General features: G+C 41.5%; 1 protein-coding gene and 1 long non-coding RNA gene across 14 annotated transcripts in view; one reads left to right on the top strand and one right to left on the bottom strand.

The window, feature by feature from the left end:
• The first annotated feature begins 3,106 nt into the window (after nucleotides 1-3,106).
• LOC113745840 (uncharacterized) lies at nucleotides 3,107-4,797 on the top strand. The gene is made up of 3 exons (XR_003462446.1): nucleotides 3,107-3,233; nucleotides 3,565-3,644; nucleotides 4,182-4,797. It is a non-coding gene; the product is annotated as an uncharacterized LOC113745840 (long non-coding RNA).
• Nucleotides 4,798-6,278: 1,481 nt separating this feature from the next.
• Nucleotides 6,279-24,045, bottom strand: part of ptprt (protein tyrosine phosphatase receptor type T) — a 345,472-nt gene continuing 327,705 nt past the window's right edge. For all 13 annotated transcript variants that reach the window (XM_027279178.1, XM_027279180.1, XM_027279182.1 and 10 more), the window contains 8 exons: nucleotides 20,964-21,099; nucleotides 18,750-18,899; nucleotides 17,713-17,886; nucleotides 17,457-17,588; nucleotides 16,580-16,705; nucleotides 13,930-14,093; nucleotides 7,563-7,698; nucleotides 6,279-6,636 (listed from right to left, as the gene is read on the bottom strand). In XM_027279178.1, coding sequence (XP_027134979.1) covers nucleotides 6,583-6,636; nucleotides 7,563-7,698; nucleotides 13,930-14,093; nucleotides 16,580-16,705; nucleotides 17,457-17,588; nucleotides 17,713-17,886; nucleotides 18,750-18,899; nucleotides 20,964-21,099 — 1,072 coding nt within the window. In that variant the 3' untranslated portion in view covers nucleotides 6,279-6,582. The remainder of the gene's footprint in view (nucleotides 6,637-7,562; nucleotides 7,699-13,929; nucleotides 14,094-16,579; nucleotides 16,706-17,456; nucleotides 17,589-17,712; nucleotides 17,887-18,749; nucleotides 18,900-20,963; nucleotides 21,100-24,045) is intronic.

Below are 24,045 nucleotides of genomic sequence, written 5' to 3'. Positions count from 1 at the left end.
TAGAAGAGTTTGCTGTTGGATTCCTAACTGAACTAGATCAAGACCCAGAGCTAAATTGGTGAAAAAAACACTACTCCTGATCTGCACTTCCCTTCCTAATATGCGTTTTCAAACTACTTACTTCACCTCCACTTACTACCTCGCTGGCTGTGCGAGCTACGTGAATGAAAGTGACCACCTACGAGGCGAAATATTGGAGGACATCAGAGTGAAAACCAGCAAATATTCTGTATCCAGTTTCCAGTTTGAAGCCCGGCCTTAGAGGCATGTCGCAGCCTTGGAATCACTCATAGACTGAATCAAAGGGGAATTATTTTACTCTGGGATCCTCATGAGCGAGAAAGCGTTTCATTGTATGCAAAATTACTATAAGTAAAGGATGAGCCATCAACATTTGCTTTTTTATAGTTTATCAGGTAAATGAGAGCCTTAAAGCAATCATGGGACTGCAGAGTTGCCTTACCTTACTGTAGCTCGCCATTGATTGAGTACAGATGCAGAATAAATGTGGATGAATCATATTTTCTGAATCCGTGTAAATGCAGCTCATGGAGATGCATGAGATCTGCTGCGGACACCAGATAACCTTGTTACAAGTTCTCTGGCAGAAAATATATTAATAACCTTGTTATGTAGAAAAGAATATATTGCAGTGCCACCAGGAACCCCTCCTCCTCCTCCTCCTCCCCCCCAGATAATGACATTTCAGTGAGAGCAAATGAAATGGGCCAATTTTCAAACTCATTACAAACTCAGTTCTGAAAAGGACTGAAAGAAAAGAAGGAAAGCGAAGGACAGAAAGGAAAGAATATGAGAGAAATGAGAAACATGGACGTTAGCTTTGTGTCTGTGTGGTTTGTTTCTGTGTGTATCTGTGCAAACCTTGTCTGTTGTGTACATGCTTTGTGTGATTTTTGTCTACCTCTGTGTGTGTGGCTGAAGATACATGCTTTCTGCAGACTTTTGTGTGATGTGTGTGTTTGTGTGTTATGTATGCTTTGAGCATACCTTTTTTTTTATGTGTGTGTGCGTGTGTGTGTGTGTGTGCGTGCATCAACTCAGCCCAAAGCCAAGCTGACAGACAGCTTCTCTCTGAGGAGCCCCTTAGTGTTTCTGATTGATCGTCATAATGCCAAGGTACAGGCCCTGTCCTTGGTGCCTATGCTAATCGCGAGCTCATGCATATTTATGAGCTCCTTGGGAATCAACCAGCTAAATAAAGGATGAGGCCGTTGGCTTGGAGCTGCGTTCATCACTGACTCTGATTGATTAGAAAGAGAGAAAAAAAAATCAGCCTATAAAGACCTGAGGTTTTTTTTTTTTTTTTGCTTCTTTTCAGCTCAGGGATCATAATGAGAGCGCAAGACTTTGGAGGAGAGTAAACAAAACATGGAGCTCTCCAGATTACAGCTAGATAGAATAAAGTTTGTGAAACATTGCTGTCATTCCCAGTGTGCTGTGAGCGTTAGCTTCACTTTTAACCATTTTTATTAGTTGTTTCTTACCGAATATTATTTTGGAAAGATGATGACAGCGTACGTATAGATGGTCCAGTTTCAGGACTTCTGAATTGTGCCACTGCTTTTTGCAGATGATGTTGTTCTATTGCAGGGGTCCCCAAACTTTTTTTGGTGCGGGCCACATCAACTTGCCTTTCTGTGATGGGGGGCCCAGTCTATAACCGGAAATGATATCAGTCCCACCAGGATTTCGCGGGCCTTTTTTAAAATAGTTGCGGCCTAAAATCGCTGATGTTGCATGAGGTTTTCAAAAAAGTTGCGGTGCTTTTTACATTTTTGTTGCGATTTTGTTGCAGGAGGAAAGTTGCGATAAGTTACGATTCGACAGTCGTGGAGAGGACGCAGCGAGCACTAAGTCCACGGCCCCGGGAAGCGGTGAGGTCCGGGCAGGAGGGCGCTGTAAAGCTTGCGGCCGGAGCCGTGAGGCACCTTCGCCCCCCAGCCTTTCCGCCACGAAGGAAATGCGCCCGGCGGAGGCCAGACAGCGCCGGGAAGAGGTCCCACGAGGGGATCGTCCCGCACCGTGCGGCCGTCCCTGACCCGCCGAGTTGAATCTGACTGCGCGGATTATGATCACGAGCAAAGTCACGTTGGAATATACCATTGTGTGAGGGGATGAAAATTAGCTAGTACTGTAAATAGTTTGTAAATAAGGTAGATTTTAATTAGAATACCAAGCTTAATCATTAAGTGTGGATATTTTATAATAGGAAAATGCAATTTTGAAAAATAGGCCATGTTTAGGGCCGTAGTTTTGAGACCCCTGTTCTATTGCCTTCATTCGGCATCGCACCGGGGCGGTTTGTGAATTGGCCGGGATGAGAGGGAGCACCTCCAACTCATCTAGGTGGAATGCTACATCCCAATAAGGAGTAAGTTGCTGTACCAAGTGTAGGAGTTTAAATATCGTGGGGTCTTATTCACAGGTTATAGGAAAATTGAGTGTGGGTTGGAGCTGAGCTCTCAGTTTTCCAGTCTATCTATGTTCCTACCCTCACCTATGGTCATGAGCCTTGGGTAGTGACCAAAAGAATGAATGAGCAGCTGCAATGAGTTTTCTCCGTAGGCTGGCTGGCCTCAGCAGTAGAGTTGCTGCTTCTTTATGTCAAAAGGAGACAACTGAGATGGTTTGGGCATCTGATTAGGATGCCTCCTGGGCCTTTGGAGGTGTTCTGGGCACATCCAACTGACAGGAGGCCCCGGGGAGGATACCCACAACTTGTTGTAGGGACCATGTAGTGCATCTGGCCAGGGAACGCCTCGGGATCTTCCAGGAAGGAAAGGAATGTCTTCAACACCTTGCTAAACCTGTTGCCCCTCTGACCAGACCCCAGATGACTGGATGGATGTTCCATACCAGTGATTAAAACACTATTTCTGCAGGCATCTACTTCAACTCACATCAGGCACTACATAATAAACCCAAAGTACATCTCAGAAATGTTTTCTCTACAGTAATCTAAAGATCCTTTAGTGTAACCTTAGGTGTATTGCTGCACATAGTAGTAGTTTGAATGTTTTTCACTACATATTTTTCAGACTGACTTTATGTTTTGCTTACTACACTCTGTGCTTAATCAAGGCTGTAAGAGTTGACGTATTGATTGAATCTTTTTTTAGCTGACATATCATCTGTCTCTCCTGTGTCGTCCATCTTCTCCTGCGTCGTACTGGAATCCATGGTGGAAACTTTTCTGCTCAGCTAAGAACAAGGTCAGCAACGGCAATGTAGACCTGAAAACACTTACCATCAATACCTATGACTTGTGCAAGCAGAAGGGTACAGTGGTGGAGGGTTACTGTAAGTTCACACTCTGGTCTGGACAATCACTGTACTGATCATGTTTGTTGCAAAAGTTTCGGACTGCCTTTGAGTTTTTGTTATTCTCACTGAGATCACATCTCGAGCCCTCAAAGTAAACCCTGCATGTGAATGATTTGAAGTTGTGGCAAATCAGCCCAGACTTCTTTCAAAAATTGTAAGTGTTACTTTACAAACTTTGTAAAACATGGTCTATGAATATATTTTTTCTTTGTATAAAAGAAGTTGTCATCCATCCTTTTCCCACCTGCGTACAGATGCCACATGGGCACCTACCTAAGATCAGTACTCAACGCGAGCTGGTAAGCATTTACATCTTGTATTAACATGCATTTATCCTTATATTGATAATGTTTTCAGACACATATTGCATTTTAATAAGTGGAAAAATTCGAAGACCCTAAAAGCAGAGTCGATGTGAATACCCCAAATGTGTTTAAATTTTGCTAAATTGAAGAGGATGCTCATTAAATGAAATGTTCATCATTAAGTAGAGGCTGTAAAGAGAGAAATGAGATCACATTCAACATTTTGGTCCCTTTATTTCATGTTAACCACATTTCAAACAACTAAACAACCAATGGTAATGGCATCACCAGATCTAAACAACACATTGCTAGACAAATAATCATCAGAATAATAATTATACAAAAGAAATGTACAAATTCAGGACGCCAAAAAAACAAACAAAAAAACAAAAAAAAAACAAAATATATAATACAGATGAACTTCCATGAATCAAGCCAATAAAATAAAGCCTTAGTGGAAATAAAATTTAAAAAAAATCAACATTTCTGGCATTCACATTGTCTTCAATACAACACTCTTTGTCTTGATAGGTCCATTAACGAGCCTGACTGGACTCCAGCAAACAAATAAAAAGAAAGCGCAGACTGAACAGGTTTGCACAACATTTTGCCACAAGTATGCCAGTACTGGCCAAAAGCATTGACACCTACAATGCTAATAATAAAAAAATAAAAAATAAAAATGTTCACCAAAGATTCACCTTTTGTGAAAAGTTTTATTCCAAACTGGGTAATCCACTGTCTCAAAATACAACAGACACCTGTTGGTATGAACTGATGACAAAAGTAAATGACATGTTGTATGATTATAGTTTGTCTTAAGATTTGGGCTTATAAAGTTGCTTAATCTGGTTTCCTGTCCTACACTGTGACTATCCTGTCCCCAAATATCACAGTCCTTCACAGTTCAGAGGGTCCTAAACAAAAACGGGGAGCATATCTTTAATATTTTTGTCTCTAGAGAAATATGAACGTTAAAAGTCCCATCAAACGAGGAGACAATGATGAGCTGAAGTCAGCACCTGTCAGCCCTGTTGACCTTCTTTCACCCTGGGGTCAATCATCAGCTGAATTCATTTCCTCTCAGAGCGGGAGGTGAGTTTGTTAAATGAATTTTTAAACGTGCACACCTCAGCAGGCTCAGCGGGAAAAAAAAGGCAAATTTGAAGCTTTGTTTGCAGAGGAAAAGTAAATGTGACCTGTCTCTTTGTCTTCGTGTTGTCACTTTGATGGTAGATGGCTGGCTGGGGGGACACATTTCATGCATGTCTGATCTAAACGAAAAGGAACTTGACAAGTCTATCACAGTGGGAAGTGTTTCCTCTGCAGTCATCCGTGTCCAAGTCTAATTTGCAACTTATTTCTAAAATCTCATTTTGGAGAGTGCACACGTATTGTCTTGATTTCAGTTAATAATTTATCCCAGTGTGTTCATTCTCCTTTCATCAAGTCAAAGCAAGGCGAGTACTCCAAAACCACATGAACCAATAGGACAAAAAGGAATAAGTTACACTTTTAGTATTTTTCATCTCGAGTGACCGTTTTGATTTTTTTCATTTGCAGCGAGTAAAGTTGATTCCACATAAGATATGCACGGCGACCTGATTGTTTTAGGTCTTCTACATACATACATCGAATTGCAAACTTGCTCCCTCGCTGTAAGTCGACTCAGAACGCGGGCGTCAGCTTGAATGTGCAAAAATATATATCTTAGATTCTTTTGGACGACGTGTCGAAACGGACAGTTCGTAGCACGGTAACGTAAGATCCAAAGTATAATCACCAAGTTGCTGAAAATGACGCTGACTGATACTGTTTGAAATGATAACCGTCACTTTGAATGTGTCTGGTGCATGAAGTTTGTCTGTTTGTTTGTTTGACTGTGGTTGTCTTATCTTATTTACAGTAAGGGTGGATGCACACTGTGAGATTCTGACATGCCTGACTTTACACAAACATTTTTTTTTTCCTCTTTCGTCTGGTGTTCCATGCACTCTTTCCTGTTTCGTCGTCTTTTTCCCCAGCAGAAGTAAAACTGTTGACTTGATGCAAAACGCAGGAAAGGAAACCATACTGAGAATTCTTTGTAACCGCTTATGAATAATAACAAGTACCGTTAGCGTTTAAGAGGCCATAGCCTCAAAGGGGATTCATCAGCTTATGATTTCAAAGAAATATTAACACGTTTTTTTTTTTTTTTTGCTTTGATCCACTTAAAAGAATCATCGACAACAACATCCACATTTGAGGCCGCTCTACAAATCTCTCTGGGTGGATGAATACTGGAGTCGATGCTTCTTTTGAACCTCAGCTAAATGTCAAAGTCACCCCCAAAAAATAAAAATCTTCCAGTGTGCATCCAGCCTTCAGAGGGAGACAACATTCAAGGCGTAGAATATATCTAAAAAGGAAATACTGTACAATAGTCACATCACAGCCCAGCAGAGGACAGAGAGATAGAGAAGGAAAAAGTGGCGCTTTTCTTTTTTTGTTTTTTTTTGTTCAATATCTGATTTTTTTTTTTCAACATATCATTTTTTCTTTTTTCTTTGTACAAGCATGTAAAGTCCGAGTCTTGCTGAAGCGAGCACACACACGAAAATCACCAGTGTGTATGTTTGTCGCTTTTTTTTTTTCTTTTTTTCTGTACAGGTTGTGTGTGTGTGGGTGTGTGTTTTGTCACACACACACACACATATAGATACACACGCTCAAATATGCAAGCACGCAAGCATGCCCTCTGTTCACACACTCTCAAACACACACACACACACACACACAGGCACACATGCTCACAGGTTGGGGTTATGGTGGTGGCGAGGGGGGGCAACACGAAGCAAGTTTTGCACTTAGTGTGTCCCAGTGTTGCGTTGAGAGTGACAGGTAGCATCAACGGCGAATCAGAATCAGGAGATTTTCAGCTCACGGCCAATCAGAAGGAGCTGAGAGCCTCCAAAGCCACTTCATAGCAGAACTTGTACTGTTCCTGTGGAGGGAGCAGAATGAACAGAGGTGAGTCATCTGCAAAATGATACACGACAAATATAAAAAAGTAAGTTTCTTTTCTTTTTGGGTCTTGAGATGAAGAAAAAGTTTGGAAACTCTTCATCTAGGCAATGAAGTCTCAATCTAAAAGTTTCTGTCACTTTTATATATTACCGTATTTTCCGGACTATAAGCCGCTATTTTTTTCCCACGCTTTGAACCATGCGGCTTATACAAAGATTTCTATTTCTATTGATTTTTCTTCAGCCGCCACAGGGCGCTCTAACAGAAAGTGCAAAAACAACACGCACAGTTTTTATTTAGCACATGCAATACAACGCGCACAACGAATTATTAACAGCGAATTATTTTCACACCCTCAACCCCTCATCATGGAAAGCACACGAAGAAGTTCGTATGATGCGGCTTTTAAGTTGAAGGTCGTCGATCTGACTATCCAGGAAGGAAATAGAGCTGCTGCACGTAAGCTTGGCGTTAACGCAGCGGGAAGAACTCATTCAATGTAAAAAGACGATATAAATAAACATTTATGGTACAAAATCTTTCTGTGTAAATGTGTCAATGTCTCATTTCTCAACCTGGATATCGGCGGCAGTCCGGTGCAGCTTATATATGTCATTTTTAAGTATTTAAAAAAACTTAGTGGGTGCGGCTTATATTCAGGAAAATACGGTATTATACGTGATAACTTTTTCTCGTGCATGCATCTTTTTGTGTTTGCCTTTAATTTAAGTTTGAACACTTAGAGACTTGACTTCATGCTACATGCTCGGTTTAATTTCTTGTTAGATGTCGTTGCTTGTTGTCTGTGTTCAGTCTATATTCACTGAAAGCAGCAATGAGATTAAATTGAAGTCGCTAAGAAATGAATAATGTTGGTGATGCAGTGTGTGTGTTCGTTCTCACCATAGTCTCCACCATATTAGTCTTGTTGTTCCTCAGTGTTTTGACGGTGTGGAAAACATCCACAATGTTCTGCTGCTGGATCATCTCGTTGATGCTGCAGATGGCACAGAATGTTCCAGAGCGCCCTCCGCCAGTACTGCAGAGGAGGAAGGACAGAGGGAGAAGGAGGGTGAAGAGGAAGAGGATACAAGAGCTTCATTATCAGGTAACAACATCATCCTGAAAACCAACGTGCAGAGGCCAGAATCACCTGACCACGCTGGTCATAGACAGAGAAAGAAAGATGAAGTCTGCTCCAGCTGTTTCAAAGTCACAGATGTTCACTCCCCTCCATTACAGAACAGCAGGGCTTGCTTTTTCCCTTTTTATCACCCTAGGAGCCGAGCTTTTTAAAAACCTGTTTATCATAGAATATCAAATTTCACTTTTTCCTCACAGCTATTCTCGTGCCTCTGCTTTGTTGCAGGTTTGCTCGTGTCAACCTTTAAAAAACGCCCTCGAAACGCCAAACTGAGAAAGTCTTCAGTGGGTTTTAATATGAAAAAAAGAAAAAAAGCAGGTTATAAGAAACATGATTTGTTGCTGTGTTGTTTAAAGCGTAGGCTCGTGTTTGTTTGTGTGTAGGAGGGCTGGTTTTCTGTTGCATGTTTGGCCTTAGAACAGGACAGGTCTGGAGACTGTACTCACATCAAACCATTACGCTACATGGGTGTGTCCAGACTGCTGCTTTTGATAAATATGGAGTGCTAAGCTGCTCCTAAATTACTTTTTCTTAAAAAAAATGTTCCAATGTAAGCGATGTGTCTGTTTCGTATGCGGGTAAAATGGTGCAAAAGCTGTAACACAAAGAGAACAATACACAAAGCCCAACTATGCTACGGTAACTAAGTCGAGTTTGAGACATTGTTGGAAGATGTTTTTAATTCTACCCAAAGTGAAAAAAGTACAATGATAAAAGACTAAATGAGACAAAGACTGACAGGAAGTGACAGACTGAACATGCAGCACAAAGAAACCCGTCACTGCTAAAAGAAAACGAGCTCCGCTGATGGATTTAAGACGTCTGAATAGATCTGTTCACCTTAAACTGGAATATTTTAGACTTTTAGTCTGGAGGCCGACAAAGACGCGGTGATGCAAATATATTTGTGTGTTTACTGGCTGTGTGGCCCCAAACAGGAGCCCGTGCTCTGCCAGCCAGCAGTCAGACCGTCCACCATGAAAAGAGCTCCAGACTTTGCCGTCTCAGCCGGTTCCAGATGAATCCCTCCAGTATTCCCATTGAATAAAACATTCAGCCGCTGAGAGGTGGAGTGGCAGCCGTCACAGAAATCACCCACCGTCTGGACTACTCTACATCAGCAATGCCAGGGCTGCTGCAATCATATATATCAGATAAGTGGGTAATTTATCATATTTTATGAACTTATTATTCTACAATGTAATGCTTTCAAAGGTTAAAAACAATGCAAAATATAAAATTTTCAATTTACTGACTCACAAGTTTTTAATATGTGTAATAAATAATAAGGTATTTCTTCTGCCTTCATGTTAGTTTCACTTTTTTTAGACGCTAAAAGCAAATTTCTAGGTGAGGGTAACAAAAATAAATAAATAAAAGAACTGAGCTAATACATTTTACATTAGTGCTGACAGATAACATCTCAGGGCTAAAATGCATGAAACCTAATTACTGAAGAACAACCAGCAAACCCAATAAAAATCTACACAGGCCAAGACTCAAGTGATACTCAGGGCCAGAGCGGCTGTTACTTTCACAGGAAGTGTGTCGGGTAGTTTATTAACCTCGCCCGTCCCGTTTAATCATTCCTTGTAAGTAAAAAAAGAAACCGCGAGGCAACAGAAGCCGCAGAACATTTCATTTCGCGAGCCGTTTGTTAAATCGAATTTCCGCCTTTCGCAGTTAGCTGGCCGACGTTGTGCAGATCAGACGCTGAAAAGACGCTGATCTGCATTTTATGAAAAATAAATGACCAGAAACTCTTAACGCGTACGAAGCGGAGACACATTCCTCCACTTAAAACTTGATGTCTTGCAAAAATAGTTAAAGGAAATCACAAGTTCTTATCTTCATAAATGTTATCATGAACCTCTCTCCCTCTCCATCTGTACACATTCATTTTCCATCAATGCATGTTACTAATTTAGCTTCTTCCCACCCTCCAGAGTTTTGTGCTTTCTCCCCGTGCAGGATCTCATGGATCACGGCTGGATCGGGGATTGTGGTTGCTGCTGAGGTCCTGCATGACGTCCACTACCAATACCATGTGTGCTCATGGTGAGAAATATTATAAAGTGTGCAGTCTAGACCTTCTCTGCATGGGAGGCGTCATGAGATGGCTTTGTAATATTGTGTTCCGTATGCGGTTCACGCAATTCTTCTTTGGTTTCTTTATGCTCGCCAGTCTGAGAATTAATGTTGAATACTCTGCTAGAGAGAAATCCATGGTCATAGTTGATGTTTGAGTCGTGGCATTTATGAAATACTTGAAACTACATTATTTCACTCATGAAGTTGCTACATGATGGGAATATTTTATGGATCTGGGACAAGACACACAAAGCAGCCCCAATGTTTGTTATTGCTCTCTATCTAAAATATATATCTATATACTTATTTAAATAAATACAGCACTGACTGTGCTGCTCCTTACAGTTCCCTAACAGCTTCCCCCCCCACGAGTGTGATTTTCTGAAAATGAGACATGCACTCAGCATTAAAGACAAATCAGACTCCAACCTCCAGGACGAGTGAAGAGCGGAGAAATAATCCTTTTTCACCGCAATACTGATTGAACCATTATGTTTCCCCTTATCTCTGGTATTACTTTGTCTGTGGAATCAATAGCCGGGGCTGATTAGCCGGTGTATCTGTCTTTACCCAGAAGCAGAGAAAGCCTGTATCCCCCGTCACTCACATTTACTCGTGGCTGAGCATAGCAGTCAGGGTTGCAGGTGGGGTGAGGGAGGGCAACTAGAGCCCAAGAATTTTACTCCTGAATGATTCATGTGTGTGTTTAATTTCCAGTATTCACATTTATCATCATTAACACTTAATTTAAATGCCAGATGGACATACCAGAAGACTTAAGCCAGTGGAATCGATAGCTATGGTTATTGATTTCAGCTGCGGGTCAAAGATCGGCTATGTATCTGTCACTATCTACACTAAGTATTGATTTAATACCCATCGGTCGTTTGATTTTTTTGGATAGCAGAATTCATACTGGCTCCTTTTACTGGCTTTGTAAGAAGATAGTGATTCAGCAGTTGACAAACTATTACTAGATAAAAAAGAGATTTCCAAAATCCAACAATGAATGAACATGAAGTTACTTTGCTACATGAAAAATTTAAAGTTCTCATTCACAGCAAGACAAAAAACACACGGACAGCAAATGAAACCTCACAGCAGCTCGAAAAACAAAAAAAAAAACCCCAAAACAAATCAATGCCAATTCTGATTGGCCCAATGAGCTGCAACAGAGGAAGCTGATTGGATGAGCACCAATGATGTGCTTGAGGCAATGTTTGGAGTGTGTGGGCCTGTCAGTGTGTGTTGTTGTTGTTGTTAGTGGAGTTCCCTGTAATCTCTCGTCTGTAGATTTTACAGCCTCCGTTTTCCTCCCATCAGCTTCATTTGTTCTGCTCAGATAGGAACTGTACGGAGCTGAGCAGTGTTTGTGTACTCGTGTACAAACGAGTACACTACTCAGGACACCGCAGCTACTTCTGCTGTAACTCTGAACGCCTGTTATAACGTCCTGCAGTCCGATTTCACTACAAACTCATCGAATACGGCAGGATGGTCAGCGGCTTTATGCTTCAACTAGGACAATGTACACTGAAAAAAATAACTCATAAGATTTACTTAAAAATATATTGTAAGTATTTAGTATAAGTAAAATTTAATGCTGCAATATTAAGTAACACTTATTTGCTAGTGTCAAGTAAAATTTACTATATAACGTGAAGATTTTAAGTAACATTTACTTAATTACATCCAAGTTTTAAGTTACATTTATTTAAACTAATTAAGTAAAGTCTACTTTAATTAAGTTTGCTAGGCCTGTTGTATTGTGCGCATGCGCCGAGCATGTGTTTCAAATTGCTACACTTTGTTTATGTAGTATTTCTAGGTTTAGGTCCATACAACTATTAATCATTTAAATAGTATGAGGAAAACAAAAGTAAAACTTACTCTTCCCCCATAGTTCATGTATTACGTTAATACAATGTTTAATTTGACTTAAAACACTCCAATAACGTTCTCACTGAATCTTAAAAATACAAGGTAGAAATGATTACAGTTACTCTAATAGAGTTTACTACACCAAAAAGTCACTTTTTTCAGTGTAGGCCTGTGTGCTCTGACATTATTTATGGCTCTGCCCACCTGGTGTAATGTTTTTGCGTGACATTTTCAAGTCAGGTGATGTATAAAGAGTTCAAAAACAGGACTTTCACACAGGAGAACGCTGTTTGTATCCACTGTGAAACTGAAAGTCATCACTGACTACATGATACTTAAGTTACCCACTTATTTTAACCGAAACAAGTAATCTAAACCACACTGCGACTGTGTCCAATGTTTCTCAGTAAGCTTTATTTTGAAAGTCTAACTGGACATTGTGTATTCGTTATCGCTGACTTCGCCTGATGTTGCATCTTAATTGTTGCTGCACATGTAAAAGTGATGTTAAAGCACAACCGCAGCATCCTAGTTTGAAGCATACCACTGACCAAGCTGCCATTTCTGATGAGTTTACATGAGAACGTGTTGCTTCTTACCGTACGCAGCGTAAAATGTATTAGTGAATCTAAGATTTGAAAGACATAAAGCTCTTAACTCTGGATATGTTCTTAAGTTGGTAGAAGGCTGTTTTGGTGACTGATTTTATGTGACTGTTGAAGGTCAGATCTGAGTCCATCAACACGCCAAGGTTTCGGACTTGGTCTTTAGTTTCTAGAGAGAGTAACTCAAGGTGTTTACTGACAGCAACCCTCTTCTCTTTATTGCCAAAAATGACCTCAGTTTTTTCTTGAAAATTTTGGTTCATCCAATTTTTGACTTGCTCTAGACAGTTACACAATGACTCTATAGGACTGCAGTCATCTGGGGACAGCGCAAGATATATCTGTGTGTCATCTGTATGACTATGATAGTTGACGTTAGAATTCTGCAGAATTTGACCCAAAGGCAGCATATATAGGCTGAACAAAAGGGGTCCAAGAACTGACCCCTGAGGAACCCCACATGTCATAGCCACTCGATCCGATTGTTTAGGACCTGAACCATTCTAGGACTGTTCCACGGAGTCCTGCCCATGTTTCCAACCTGTTCAGCAGTGTGCTGTGATCCACAGTGTCAAACGCAGCACTGAGATCCAGCAGGACCAGAACTGATACCTTGCCTGAATCAGTGTTCAACCTTATGTCATTTAACACTCTAATAAGAGCTGTTTCTGTACTGTGGTGAGCTCGAAAACATGATTGAAATTTAAATTGAAGTCCACTGGAGTTTAAGAAATTACTGAGTTGATTAAAAAAACACTTTCTCAACAATCTTGGCTATAAAAGGAAGATTTGAGACAGGTCTGTAGTTGGTTAACATGGACGTATTTCCAAATTTAAAACAGATACAGTGGTTAAGTAGGAAAACTTCTTACCGCACTGAGCTAATTCATCTGTATGTATTGCTGACATAAGCTTAACAGTGATATCGCCCAGCGGTCTCTTAAGTGCTCTAATCTGAAAAGAATTGCAGCTGTTATAACTGACTGAGGCTTTTACTGCATGCAGTTTTCATAACTGCACTGATGATTTCTGGCTTTAAATAAGGCTGGGTGTATAACGTACACTTACGTATGCATGCGATCTGTAATATATCATCCGAGATCATACAAAATGTAAGAGATGTAAGGTCCAACTCATAAATGAATGCGAGGCATATTTTATCTTATTTTAAAGTACGAGCCGGGCTGACATTGTTATCAAAGTATAATGAATGAATACTTTATTTTATGTCATTAATGAACCATCTTTTTAAAGTTTTTAGCCCCGTGCTGTGTATGTTTGGCTTTCAGAGGTACCTGGAGTGAGATAAATGCTGAGTTCAGACCATCTGTATATTTGACAGATCAGTGAGGGAAAATAAAGTATGAAAGGACGACCTGACAGAGAGAAATGGATGAGTCTACAAATACCATATATTGCATATATCATCTTACGTGTGTGCACGTGTTTGCATGAATGTGAGATTTTGTTTTAAAGGTGGAAGTATATTTTATCATTAAGTCTATCTCAACATGTTTCACCTTTGCATCTCTGTGTGTGTTGAACTTACAGGCAGTGTACCACAGTCCTCCCGTCTCCTCCGTCGTACTGCTCCTGCCATTTAGCCAACCTCCTGACCAACTGGAGGATGGATCGTTTCGACAGAGGCGTGTCCCTGTAGGCCGGCCAGCCAATGAACTGAAAGTGCTGCACCAGGCGGTAACCATCCTGTGGCTGGAGAAAAAATAAATACAAAAAATTGGTCAACATGTAGTAAAAGTGAATCAACAAATGAAACATTCCAAGCGAGGTTGACTGAATATTTGTACAGGCTGAAATCTGAAGGCCGTCCATCATTTCTACTGTAATTCATAACCAACACAGTCAGTAACTTAGACTGTGAGCTGAGTGTCCCTGTTCATCTTTACCCTCAATGTCCTTATAAACGCATAATCTGTTATGACAGACAGCAAGAAAGTCAAACGCAACCTTTGCTTCCAAATGCTACACTCACAAAATCATTCAAGTCTGATATCAGGATCAATTCAGGACAATTTCTGCATCTAGAATGCCTCATTAGGCCTAAATATAAAATGTGAATGTGAATGTCACAATTATTTTTCTTCTTCCATCCAAAACTGAGTCTAAAAGGTTCTTTGTGTTGCTTCAGATGCTTTGATTGTTGACATGTGCGATCTGAAAAGCCCGTCTCTGTCCCATTCTACTCAAACCTTTTTGAACCAAGCTGTGATTCAAAAGGATTGTGCAGTCACCTCATTTTTGAAAGTAGCCATTTAGAAAGACTAAAGCGTAGTCTGAAAGGTTTGTTTTTTGAATTTACAGAAGCTGATTTTCGCTAAGCAGTACTTCTTTCCTGGTTTGTGGAATCTCCAGCAGTTATCTGGACAAATAAGATATCAAACATGGTGCATTGGTAGGCAGGAGCTGCTGGTCTTCTCATTTGATAATGATATACTTAACGGATACATAAAGCACTCTTCATGTGTTAACACTGCTGCTGTGCTTCGGCTGTCTCTTGTTTCTGAACAAAACGCCCTTTCAAAAGAAATAGGATTGAAGTCAACAAAGAAGACGTCTCGTAATGTTTAATTCAATTTCATAGCAGACAGAATGTTTTGTCGTCTGGCCTGAGGCAGTTGGCATCCACCAACTAAAATACCAAAACCCGCCATCACTGTCAGACTGATTTACTGCTAGGTTTGCAACACACACACACACATGCACATCGACATTTACACAACAAGCAGATACGGCTGCATCTTCCCAGGATACCTGCTTCCTCGTCTCTGCTCTTCTTCCTTAATCCGTTTCCTCCGTTTCATCTTTCCCTCGACATCCTCCATTTCTCCTTCCAATCAACTCCTATTTGAAACTTTCTCTTTTTCCTTCACCCTATTTCCTCCTCTGATCTCTCACTTACTCTTTCCCCTCATCACTCTTTCCTTTCCCTCCCCCCTCTCACTAAAACCTCTAATTCTCCTTCCTGCTCTTTCACTCTCTACTCTTCATTTGATGGCTTAGTGGTCGGTGGCACCGACTCTGCTGAGTTGGAGCCGCTCTCTCACAGTGTGAGATGTGCTGTTGTGGCGATGATATGAGCCATTTCACGCTAGACTGGTGATGTGTCTGAGAGCGAGAGAGAGGGAGAGGTGGAATATAGAGGGGTAGGGTAGTGGGGAGTTCACTAAGCGCTATAGGAGCATGCAGACATTAGAGCACCACTAGAGTTGTACCGTCATGGATGGGTGAGAAAATGAGATGAGAAGGGAGTAACAAGAGGAGGCACGAGGGGAGGAAGGAAAAGTTCAGACGCTAGGAGGAGAGACGAGAAGGTGACAAAGTGAAAGGAAAGGACAGGTGGCAGAAGCCGAGGAGGGCGGATAGTGTTCGAAATGTTCTGTTGTTATTGCGCCACCATCTACCACCGCACTGCCATTTTCCGGCTGCTGTAGTGTGTTAGCGGTGTAGTCGGTTTGCTACGGTATCATCTTGCCAGCTGCTTAGGGGGGGAAGGAAAGGTCACACGAAATGAGAAATGCCTTTTATGTGTTGTTACACTGTGTTCCTGAGTGTGTTGTTTCACTATCTATTGTTATATGTCAAATAAAGGGCAAAGATGACATTCTCGAGTGTTTTTATCTGGAAAATCAAAACGATTTTTTCGTCTATTAAGTGTCAGGCAAGTGATGATTACTCCATCTTGTTACCGGCCAAATAAAGTCCATAAAGTTCCTAAATTTATGGGACTTTTGTCGTAAAATAGTTTGGCACTGACACTCTGAACAGATCACAAAATTCACGGTCAGACTTATTCCTCATTGGATTATTGGAAAGATAAAGGAAAGTGCACTTTTCTCTTGATGAAACAACCGTGCACAAAATCCGTAGAAAAAAGGATTTCAGAAGGAGGTGTGGAAGAACACGACTGTCCCTCAGAGCTCAGATCTGAACACCTTTAGGATGAACTGGAAGGCTGAGTGTGAGCCAGGCATTATCGGCCGACGTCAGTGTTGGACCTCACTAATGCTCTTCTGTCTGAACCGGAGCAGATCCCCCTGCAGCCAGGTTCCAAATACTGGTGGAAAGCCTTCTCAGAAGACTGAACACGATTATGGATGTGGATATTTTATTATTAAAACATCTCATTTAAACCTTGAACCTGTCGTTTTAACCCTGAAAGGCGTTGAGTTTGTGCGTACCCTGGCCATGTTGCAGATCCTGAAGATTCGGTTGATGATGTCTTCGTCGATGTCCGCCGATATGAATTCGACTTGAATGGGACCGTAGCAACACGAACTCTTTTCTGGCCAGTACTGCATACACAACTGCAGAGAACAGAGAAAGATGAAGATGAAGAGGAGAAAGAGTGAGAATCATTTACCTGATGGATTTTATTTCAAATAGCATAACGAGCACAAGCAAATCATTGAAAAGGAAAAAAATCTTCATCTGATGATGAAGACTATCACCTCTGTGGCTGGATGCTAATCCCCCTTTCAAGTTTTTATACTTCCACACTGAGGATTGATAAAATAATTATGCAAATGTGGGATATAATACAATAATACAGGATCACAAGGAGATAAAGCAGATCTGTTGGAAAATAACAGATGAAAACAGAACTGTGATATCGACTAATTTTCCATCTCCACACCCGTTTAAAAACATGTTTTTATTCTCTTCAAATGCCAGCTGGCTCCTATTTGTATTCAAATGTCTGTACAGAGAAAACTATGAGCTTGAACTGTGGTTGATTATGACATAGATTATGATATTATGATATTTTGGGGGTACAGTGGAGGATGTGACCTTGGATCATCCATGGAGATCCGGCTCATGGTCACAGGTATGATTGTACAAAGCTGTAACTAAAACCTTCTCAGTCGTCAGGGCTAAATTCCAAGGTCTGTCGATACACATCCACATTCATAAATAGTCTTTGCTTGTATTGATCAGGCCCCGTGATGTAACAGTCGATGTGTCAGCTCCCGGCTGTCTGCTCTCTTTTGTTAAAAAACGAGTTTGCCAGAAGCAGAAAAACAGAGAAATACACGTGTATTGTTTGTGTGTTTGTACCTGTGCTGCGTCCATCTCGTTGAGCATCACGATAGAGGAGCAGTTGTAGTCGAACACAAGCCTCCAGAAGTCGCCCATGGTGTTTGGCAAAGGATGCTGGGTAACGATGAAGGCCGCTGGCTGCTTGTGGCTCTAGAGTGTTCAGATGGAGCAGAAATAAACAACCACAGCCAGCACAAAATACAAAAAGAGCAGTGCTCATAGATCTCTGCAGCGTTCAAAAGAGAGACAATAAACCTGAGATGTATACACTTACATCCATTAATGCAGCATTAATGTAATTGGAGCTCTCTCCGTCCACAGATATGAGGAAAGGCAGGCATCGGTCTGCTGATAAAACATCCAAACTGCGGTTCTTGTCGTGGTTCCTGGGTAGCAAACCCACGCTGCAGTCCTCCGGACGGACTCTAGGGGTCACTATGTTCAGTGTCTGACAGAAAGAAATGAAAAGATTATTAACATTAATCCTTCTATCCCCTCCTAGAAAAAGAGCCTGTTTATGGAACAAGATATCAGAGCTGGAACCGAAGTACTGGGTCCTTGGATTGTGAGGACAAAGACGTCCACAGTCACATTATGGAGGCTGACATGGGGACGAAAATGTAGTTCCCAAAACATTATTTAGTCTTGGTCTTTAGTTTTAGTCTCCAGTTAAACCAATGTCCAGTCATATCCAATCACCTGGCCTGTCTGGTTTGGAAGTGCCTGCCCTTCTCCAAACAGTTATTGTTGTAGAGAAATTGCTGAAGTCAAGGTCAATGGTGAGGTCAGGAAGGAAGAAAGTGTTCAGGAGCCTCTGATGTCTTATACTGTATTATTTATTGACGCTTGATCAAGGAGAATTAGAGACACTCTCAAAGTTCATCAGAAGTGCCTGAGTCGGTCTCACATTCTGCCCAACTCATCCTGGTGGATCGACTTTAAACCCCAAGATAACACCACAAATACTACACGGCCAGAATCAGTCACAGAGAATGTCTTTACCCATGGAGGTGTTATTGTCAGCATGTTCTAGTCTGGAGACACAGATGTCTGTTTACGCAGATTGGAACGTCAACAACAAGCTATCTATTATGTCTATGAAGGCAGCAACAGGTCTCTGTGACCCTGGTCACCACAGTGTTGAGATAGACTGGCACCTACTGTTACCAACCAAAGACAAACAACTAATACTGCTGAGGACCTCAAGGCCCACACGGGACCTCGTGTTACCTAAGGATATAAACATCCATAACAGTTATCAACACTGACTTTCCAGGGTCAGGTTAGTTAAGTATGAACGTGCATTCTCACCTGGAACTCATCTTTAATCTGGCTGGAGTTGGTCTGTGGGTCCAGTCTGCTGATGTTGTAGTAAATGGCTCTGAACTCGCACACTGGTATGGCTGTATTCCCACATAGACACGCCTCCAAGATGGCATCGTGAACAAACACATACTGCTCCTGGAACATGAGTAAAAAAGCAGTCGATCAAAGAAATGTTGGGAAAAAAGACAAACACGTCTCTGTCCTTTGTGAGTAGACGGAGCTTTGTAACCTGCATGTGGAGTTTCTCAGCGTGGCTGTAGGCACTGACACCTTTGGGATGGAAGGTGTGTTCGTACTCACTGTAAACACAGTCTTTATTTGATCTGTGCGTGTGAATTCATTAATTTTTTTTTGTGCTCATGCTCTCTTGGCAGCCTAAAAAGTGAATCAGAAGGGGAAGGTGCTCAGCCCTGCAGTGTTTCTGTGCTCTGGATCAAGTGTCCTTTTTGTGTTCCAACAAGCTCGCTGGTAAAAGCCTCAGTCACCGTGAGCTGCAGCAGCCGCTGTGCATGTTAATTCACCTCTCCCTCGCTCTCTCACGCTATCTCTTCCAGTTTTGTCTACGGTTCTTTCACTTTTTATCTCTCTTTCTCTCGTTTCCTCTCACACTTCTGTTCGCCTGCCATCTCTCTCTCTCTTTTTTTTTTGCTTTCAGCTTTCATCTCTGCCTCTGTCAAATGTTAATTGTTGTCCTTGGAGCAGGCAGGAGAGTTTCGAAAGCATCACTGAAATGTCCTCTCCTGGCCATTACCTACTCCAGTGACACATGCATGCAAAAAAAACACATGCATGCACGCATGCGCATGCACATTGGACACACACAGACACACACAGACACACACACCCCTCACACATCGTTCCCCTGTGCCTTTTAAAAGATTAATTGCTTTGTGTTGTGTGGAGCAGCATTAGCGTCGAGCGGCTTCACTGACACAAATTGCTCCCACACACATTCAAAAGGCCGGATGCATTTAACTCGGTTTCAAGTGTGAGTGCACACACACACACACACAGACATGCAAAAGTAGCTTTTGTACCAATGCTGTCACGTGGAAAGACTCAAAGTGATGCCCTGGGTAACTTTACTGAACCTCGCACTTCTACAAACTTATTCAGAAGTCATTATCAGGCTCCGAGCTCGAGCTGTCACTCTGAAAACGAGGCTGTTTTCTCTCTATTCCTAGTGAAGTTGACTTTTTGGATATGCAAGGTTTTCATCAGTGGTACAAATGGAATCCAGAGGCGGGATGGATTAGGTCGGCTTAAGGTAGCTTAGAGAAGAAATGAATACTTCCGTTCCAACATTCGAAGACACAGACTCTTTAAAAATGACTGATAGTACAAAATTAGAACAAATTACGACACTGTATAAAAGATGGTAAGTAACCCGAGTTCTTGGCAGACAAAAATAACCTTTTAGGAAATGGATCCTCCGTGTTTTAGGGATAAATCGAGTAACAATGTTACAATTTTAAACTCTTCTTGACCCGATGGTGCAGATCAGCATCAGCCAGCTCTAATTGAAGTGCCAGTTAGCTCTAGTTGGGAGAATCATTCTATTCACATTCAGTTTTCTCTGGTTAGTTCAACAACACCTGCTGAAGAAACTGTGAGTGAACAGAAAAATGCATAGGCCCTGAAGAAACAACAGTAATTTAACTGGATGGAACATTTACATGTTTGTGCTCATGTGTATATTCTTTACCATGAGCTGAGAGCTGCCACACACACACACTGACACAAAGAATCCAAAATCTGTGCATAGGGTTTGATTTTGGGAGTTTGTGTATACTTTATATGTGTGTGTGTGTGTGTGTGTGTGTGCACTAGTGTCATCTATTATTGAGGCAATGTTTAATATTGATAGGCTGATTGTGATGGATGATTCAAGACTGCAAGAAACTACTGAGAAACTCCTGCTCCTGACGGATTCACAGATAGCATGCTGCTAGTTAATGAAGGTAATTGAAGTCACTGTTTTATTTTTATCATTTGGTGAAATATTTCTGGATGCATTACAGAGTTTGATAATGTAAGACTTTGAGCAAAAGCTTTTTGCTGTACAACTTCTCATTAAGTCCTGCTACCACTTCCTATCAATAATCAATTGGTACAAGACTGCATATATATTTTTTTTCAGATTTCCTCAGCAGTGAATTTGAACTATGCTTGTCCAACAAAAAAAAAATGCACACTGACCTCCGTCTGGACCATGTTGACCCGTTGTGATCTCAGCTCCCGGATACAGTTGAAGATGTCCACCACGCCTTCATTCTCTGCCATGTCCAACATGATGTCCACTGCGATGAAACAGCCCGTCCTCCCTGCACCAGCACTGCACAGACAAATAAACAGAGAACATTAGTAAATCTGTAACTTCTGAATCTTTCGCCGGGCCTATGATTTTAGTGGTATTCGACTTCTGTCTCAAGCTCGAACTTCTCCTTGAAAGGTCCAGTGTGCAGAACTTAGTGGCATGCAAATCGCTTCACCCTGTTCTTCTTAAAAACCCTGTCTACAGCCAGAATTTGTCTGTTTTAGGGCTACTGTACAAACATTGTGGCAGGTAAAAAAGACCTGCTGCATTTTAAGGTGACACAAACTCAACAATGAATACATAGTAACACATATTATATTCCATTTCATAAAGTGAAAAAGTGAAACACTCAAGCACTAGTTGTGCCGCAGTGGAAGTGATTTTGCAGGTCAAAGCTGCAGCAGCAGATTCTCACGGTGTCACAGTAAGTGACCCCGTGCTCTGCTAAATGATGAGAAAGAACACTTAATGAGGTCCGGGCTAGGAAAGAAACAACACTCGATAATCAAGGCTGTTTATTTATGTGGTTATTTCTAAGTTAAATGGTGGTACAACAACATTTCACCACTCCCACCTTCGCTATCCTGAACAAACAGTGATGTGAACATGCTGTTTTCTGATCAGGACAGATCACAAGTGTCACATTTTCATATTCAGTGTCATATTTATGTCCAGACTTCATTGATTGCCTGACAGAAAACAGATGGCCTATGTGATGCCTGAAATACACATGGAGTTAAGTGTGTGTCTCTCTCACACACACACACAAACACATGTACACTTTAATACCCCGCGTCAGTCGTTAAGGCGACACATCCTGAACACTAATGCCTGCGGGGAAGAAACGGATGGAGGGACAGACGAACAGATGGATGGATGGATTGAATGAGGGAAGGGAACGGCGGAAAAGAGTTTAGTGATTGGGTGTGATGGAAGCGGACGTCACAGGGGAGAGATCAAGGGAGGAAAGGAGGAACGGATGGAGGGGATGGAGAGGGAACTGAAGTATGGAGGGATGGCGAGAAAGGAGGGGAGAAGCCTATCTTTCACTTTGCAATCCCCCTGACAGTTCCCAGAGACAGCGAAGAAAGAGGGAGAGAGAGAACGGAGAGATAAGAGCATGGGAAGAAGGAAAAGGTAGAAAGGAGAAAGAGAGAGAGAAAAGGAGGGAGCGCCTCGGCAGATTACCTGTCAACCTCTGTGATTAATGTTGAGACCAGAATACTGCTGGGCCTCTGTGTGCATGCGTCTGCGTGTATATGTGTGTGTTAGAAAGCCTCATGACACAGGCCAATAGTGTCAGAGTGCCCCCGGAAATTGGAAGTGACTGCCATAACTTCCTGCCTGTCTGCTCGCATACTTTTACTAAAGCTGTCTGTTTACGTGTCGGCTCGCCTCATTTGTCTGTCCGCTGCTTTCTGCCACTGTCTACACTCCTTTTTGTTAATCTAATAGCTTACCTGGAGCTCAGGAGTGTGTTTTATGAGTTGTCCATGACAGACAAGCTAATACTGTACAGGTCCTTTGCTCTTCAAGGCTCTTCAATAAGTGAAATAATAATAAATAATAGTAAATAACTCCATAAGAACTGGGCAGTGGAAGTGATCTGGAACATTCAGTTCCTGCTGCACAGTGCACAGTCAATTGTGTAAATACATACATATACATAAATCTTTAGTTTTCATTACTGCAAAAGGGCCATCATCTTTGAGGACCAACCATGAACGATCCATCTGAGGACCTCTGGACCTGGAATTGACATGGGGCACTAAAAATGCTCATTTCTGTAAAGGTCATTTTGAAAGTTGCAGACAACTAGTTTTGTTGTTTAGGTAAAATGACTCATTCATTGAATCAGCAAAATGAACAAGTTGTCTTATTAGTGCCGTGTGCCCACGACACGACAAAACTATTGTTCTTCTGCGTGTTTCTTCTTAGTTTTATTATTCACCTTCCGCCCTTTTTCGAAAATTATTGCGGCCCACAGTGGTGAGAGGGCCCCAACAAATTATATATCAAAAATGTGTTTTCATCCCGAATCCAGTGTTATTACTTTTCTAAGAGAATAATTTCTCATAGGAATGAATGGGAAACCCCGAAAAAAACAAAACATTTTCAACAATGAACTGCTCTGACATACTTTCACAGAGAGACTTCATTTAAACTTTAAAATGTAGGTACTCTTGCCTTCTCTTCAGGGATTCACTTCACTCATCGACAGCTTTTACCGTTTTTAAACTATCAAGGTTGAAGTTGAGCAGGTTTTTACTCAGATTTCTGGGTTTATAATGGGTGTGTATTGCGCAGAATGTTTGCGCTACAGTGGATGACATCATCAGCTAGAGTGAGGAGCAGAGAGAAAAATCAGTGAAAAAATAAAACGTATTCGACTATCATGGCCTCAAATGCCCCACTACAGACATGATTTATACATAGAAACGTAGGAAAATTTGTCTTCTCACTCACATTCGTCTGCTAAAGCTGTCAGCCTTATAGTTTTGGCGTAACACACAAAGATGTGCTACCAACACCCATCCACAGCCCCATAGACTGCCATGTTAAAAAGGTGGGAACATTTGTGGAGGAAAGCAGAAGTAACGTTTCTTTGAATCGCTCTAAAGGTCACATTTCTTGACTTTATCAACACAAAATAACTATGTAGACGTTCAGGAAGGGCTCAGGATGCTCCCAGTGATTTCGGTTCAATGATTGGAAATACGGTTTGGCCAGAAATCCTTCCTGTTCGAGGGGTGGTCTCAGCATTTTTTCTCTCTCTCTGTCAGCATTTCCAACTGACATTCTAACAGGTGCAGTAACTGCTCTGCTGATTAGGGCCGGCAGTTGGTCCTGGTTGCTTGGCAACCTCAAGCCTGCCTGAAGGTGAAGAGGGGGGAGGAGCTATTTTCAAAATTTCTGCAGGAATTTTTTTGTTTATTTATGTATTTATTTAGAGCTGAGGACGGG

This window comes from Larimichthys crocea, chromosome VI (genome assembly GCF_000972845.2).
Source record: "Larimichthys crocea isolate SSNF chromosome VI, L_crocea_2.0, whole genome shotgun sequence".
NCBI classification, from domain to species: Eukaryota; Metazoa; Chordata; class Actinopteri; family Sciaenidae; genus Larimichthys; species Larimichthys crocea.
This window is presented reverse-complemented; position numbering and strand designations above follow the sequence as displayed.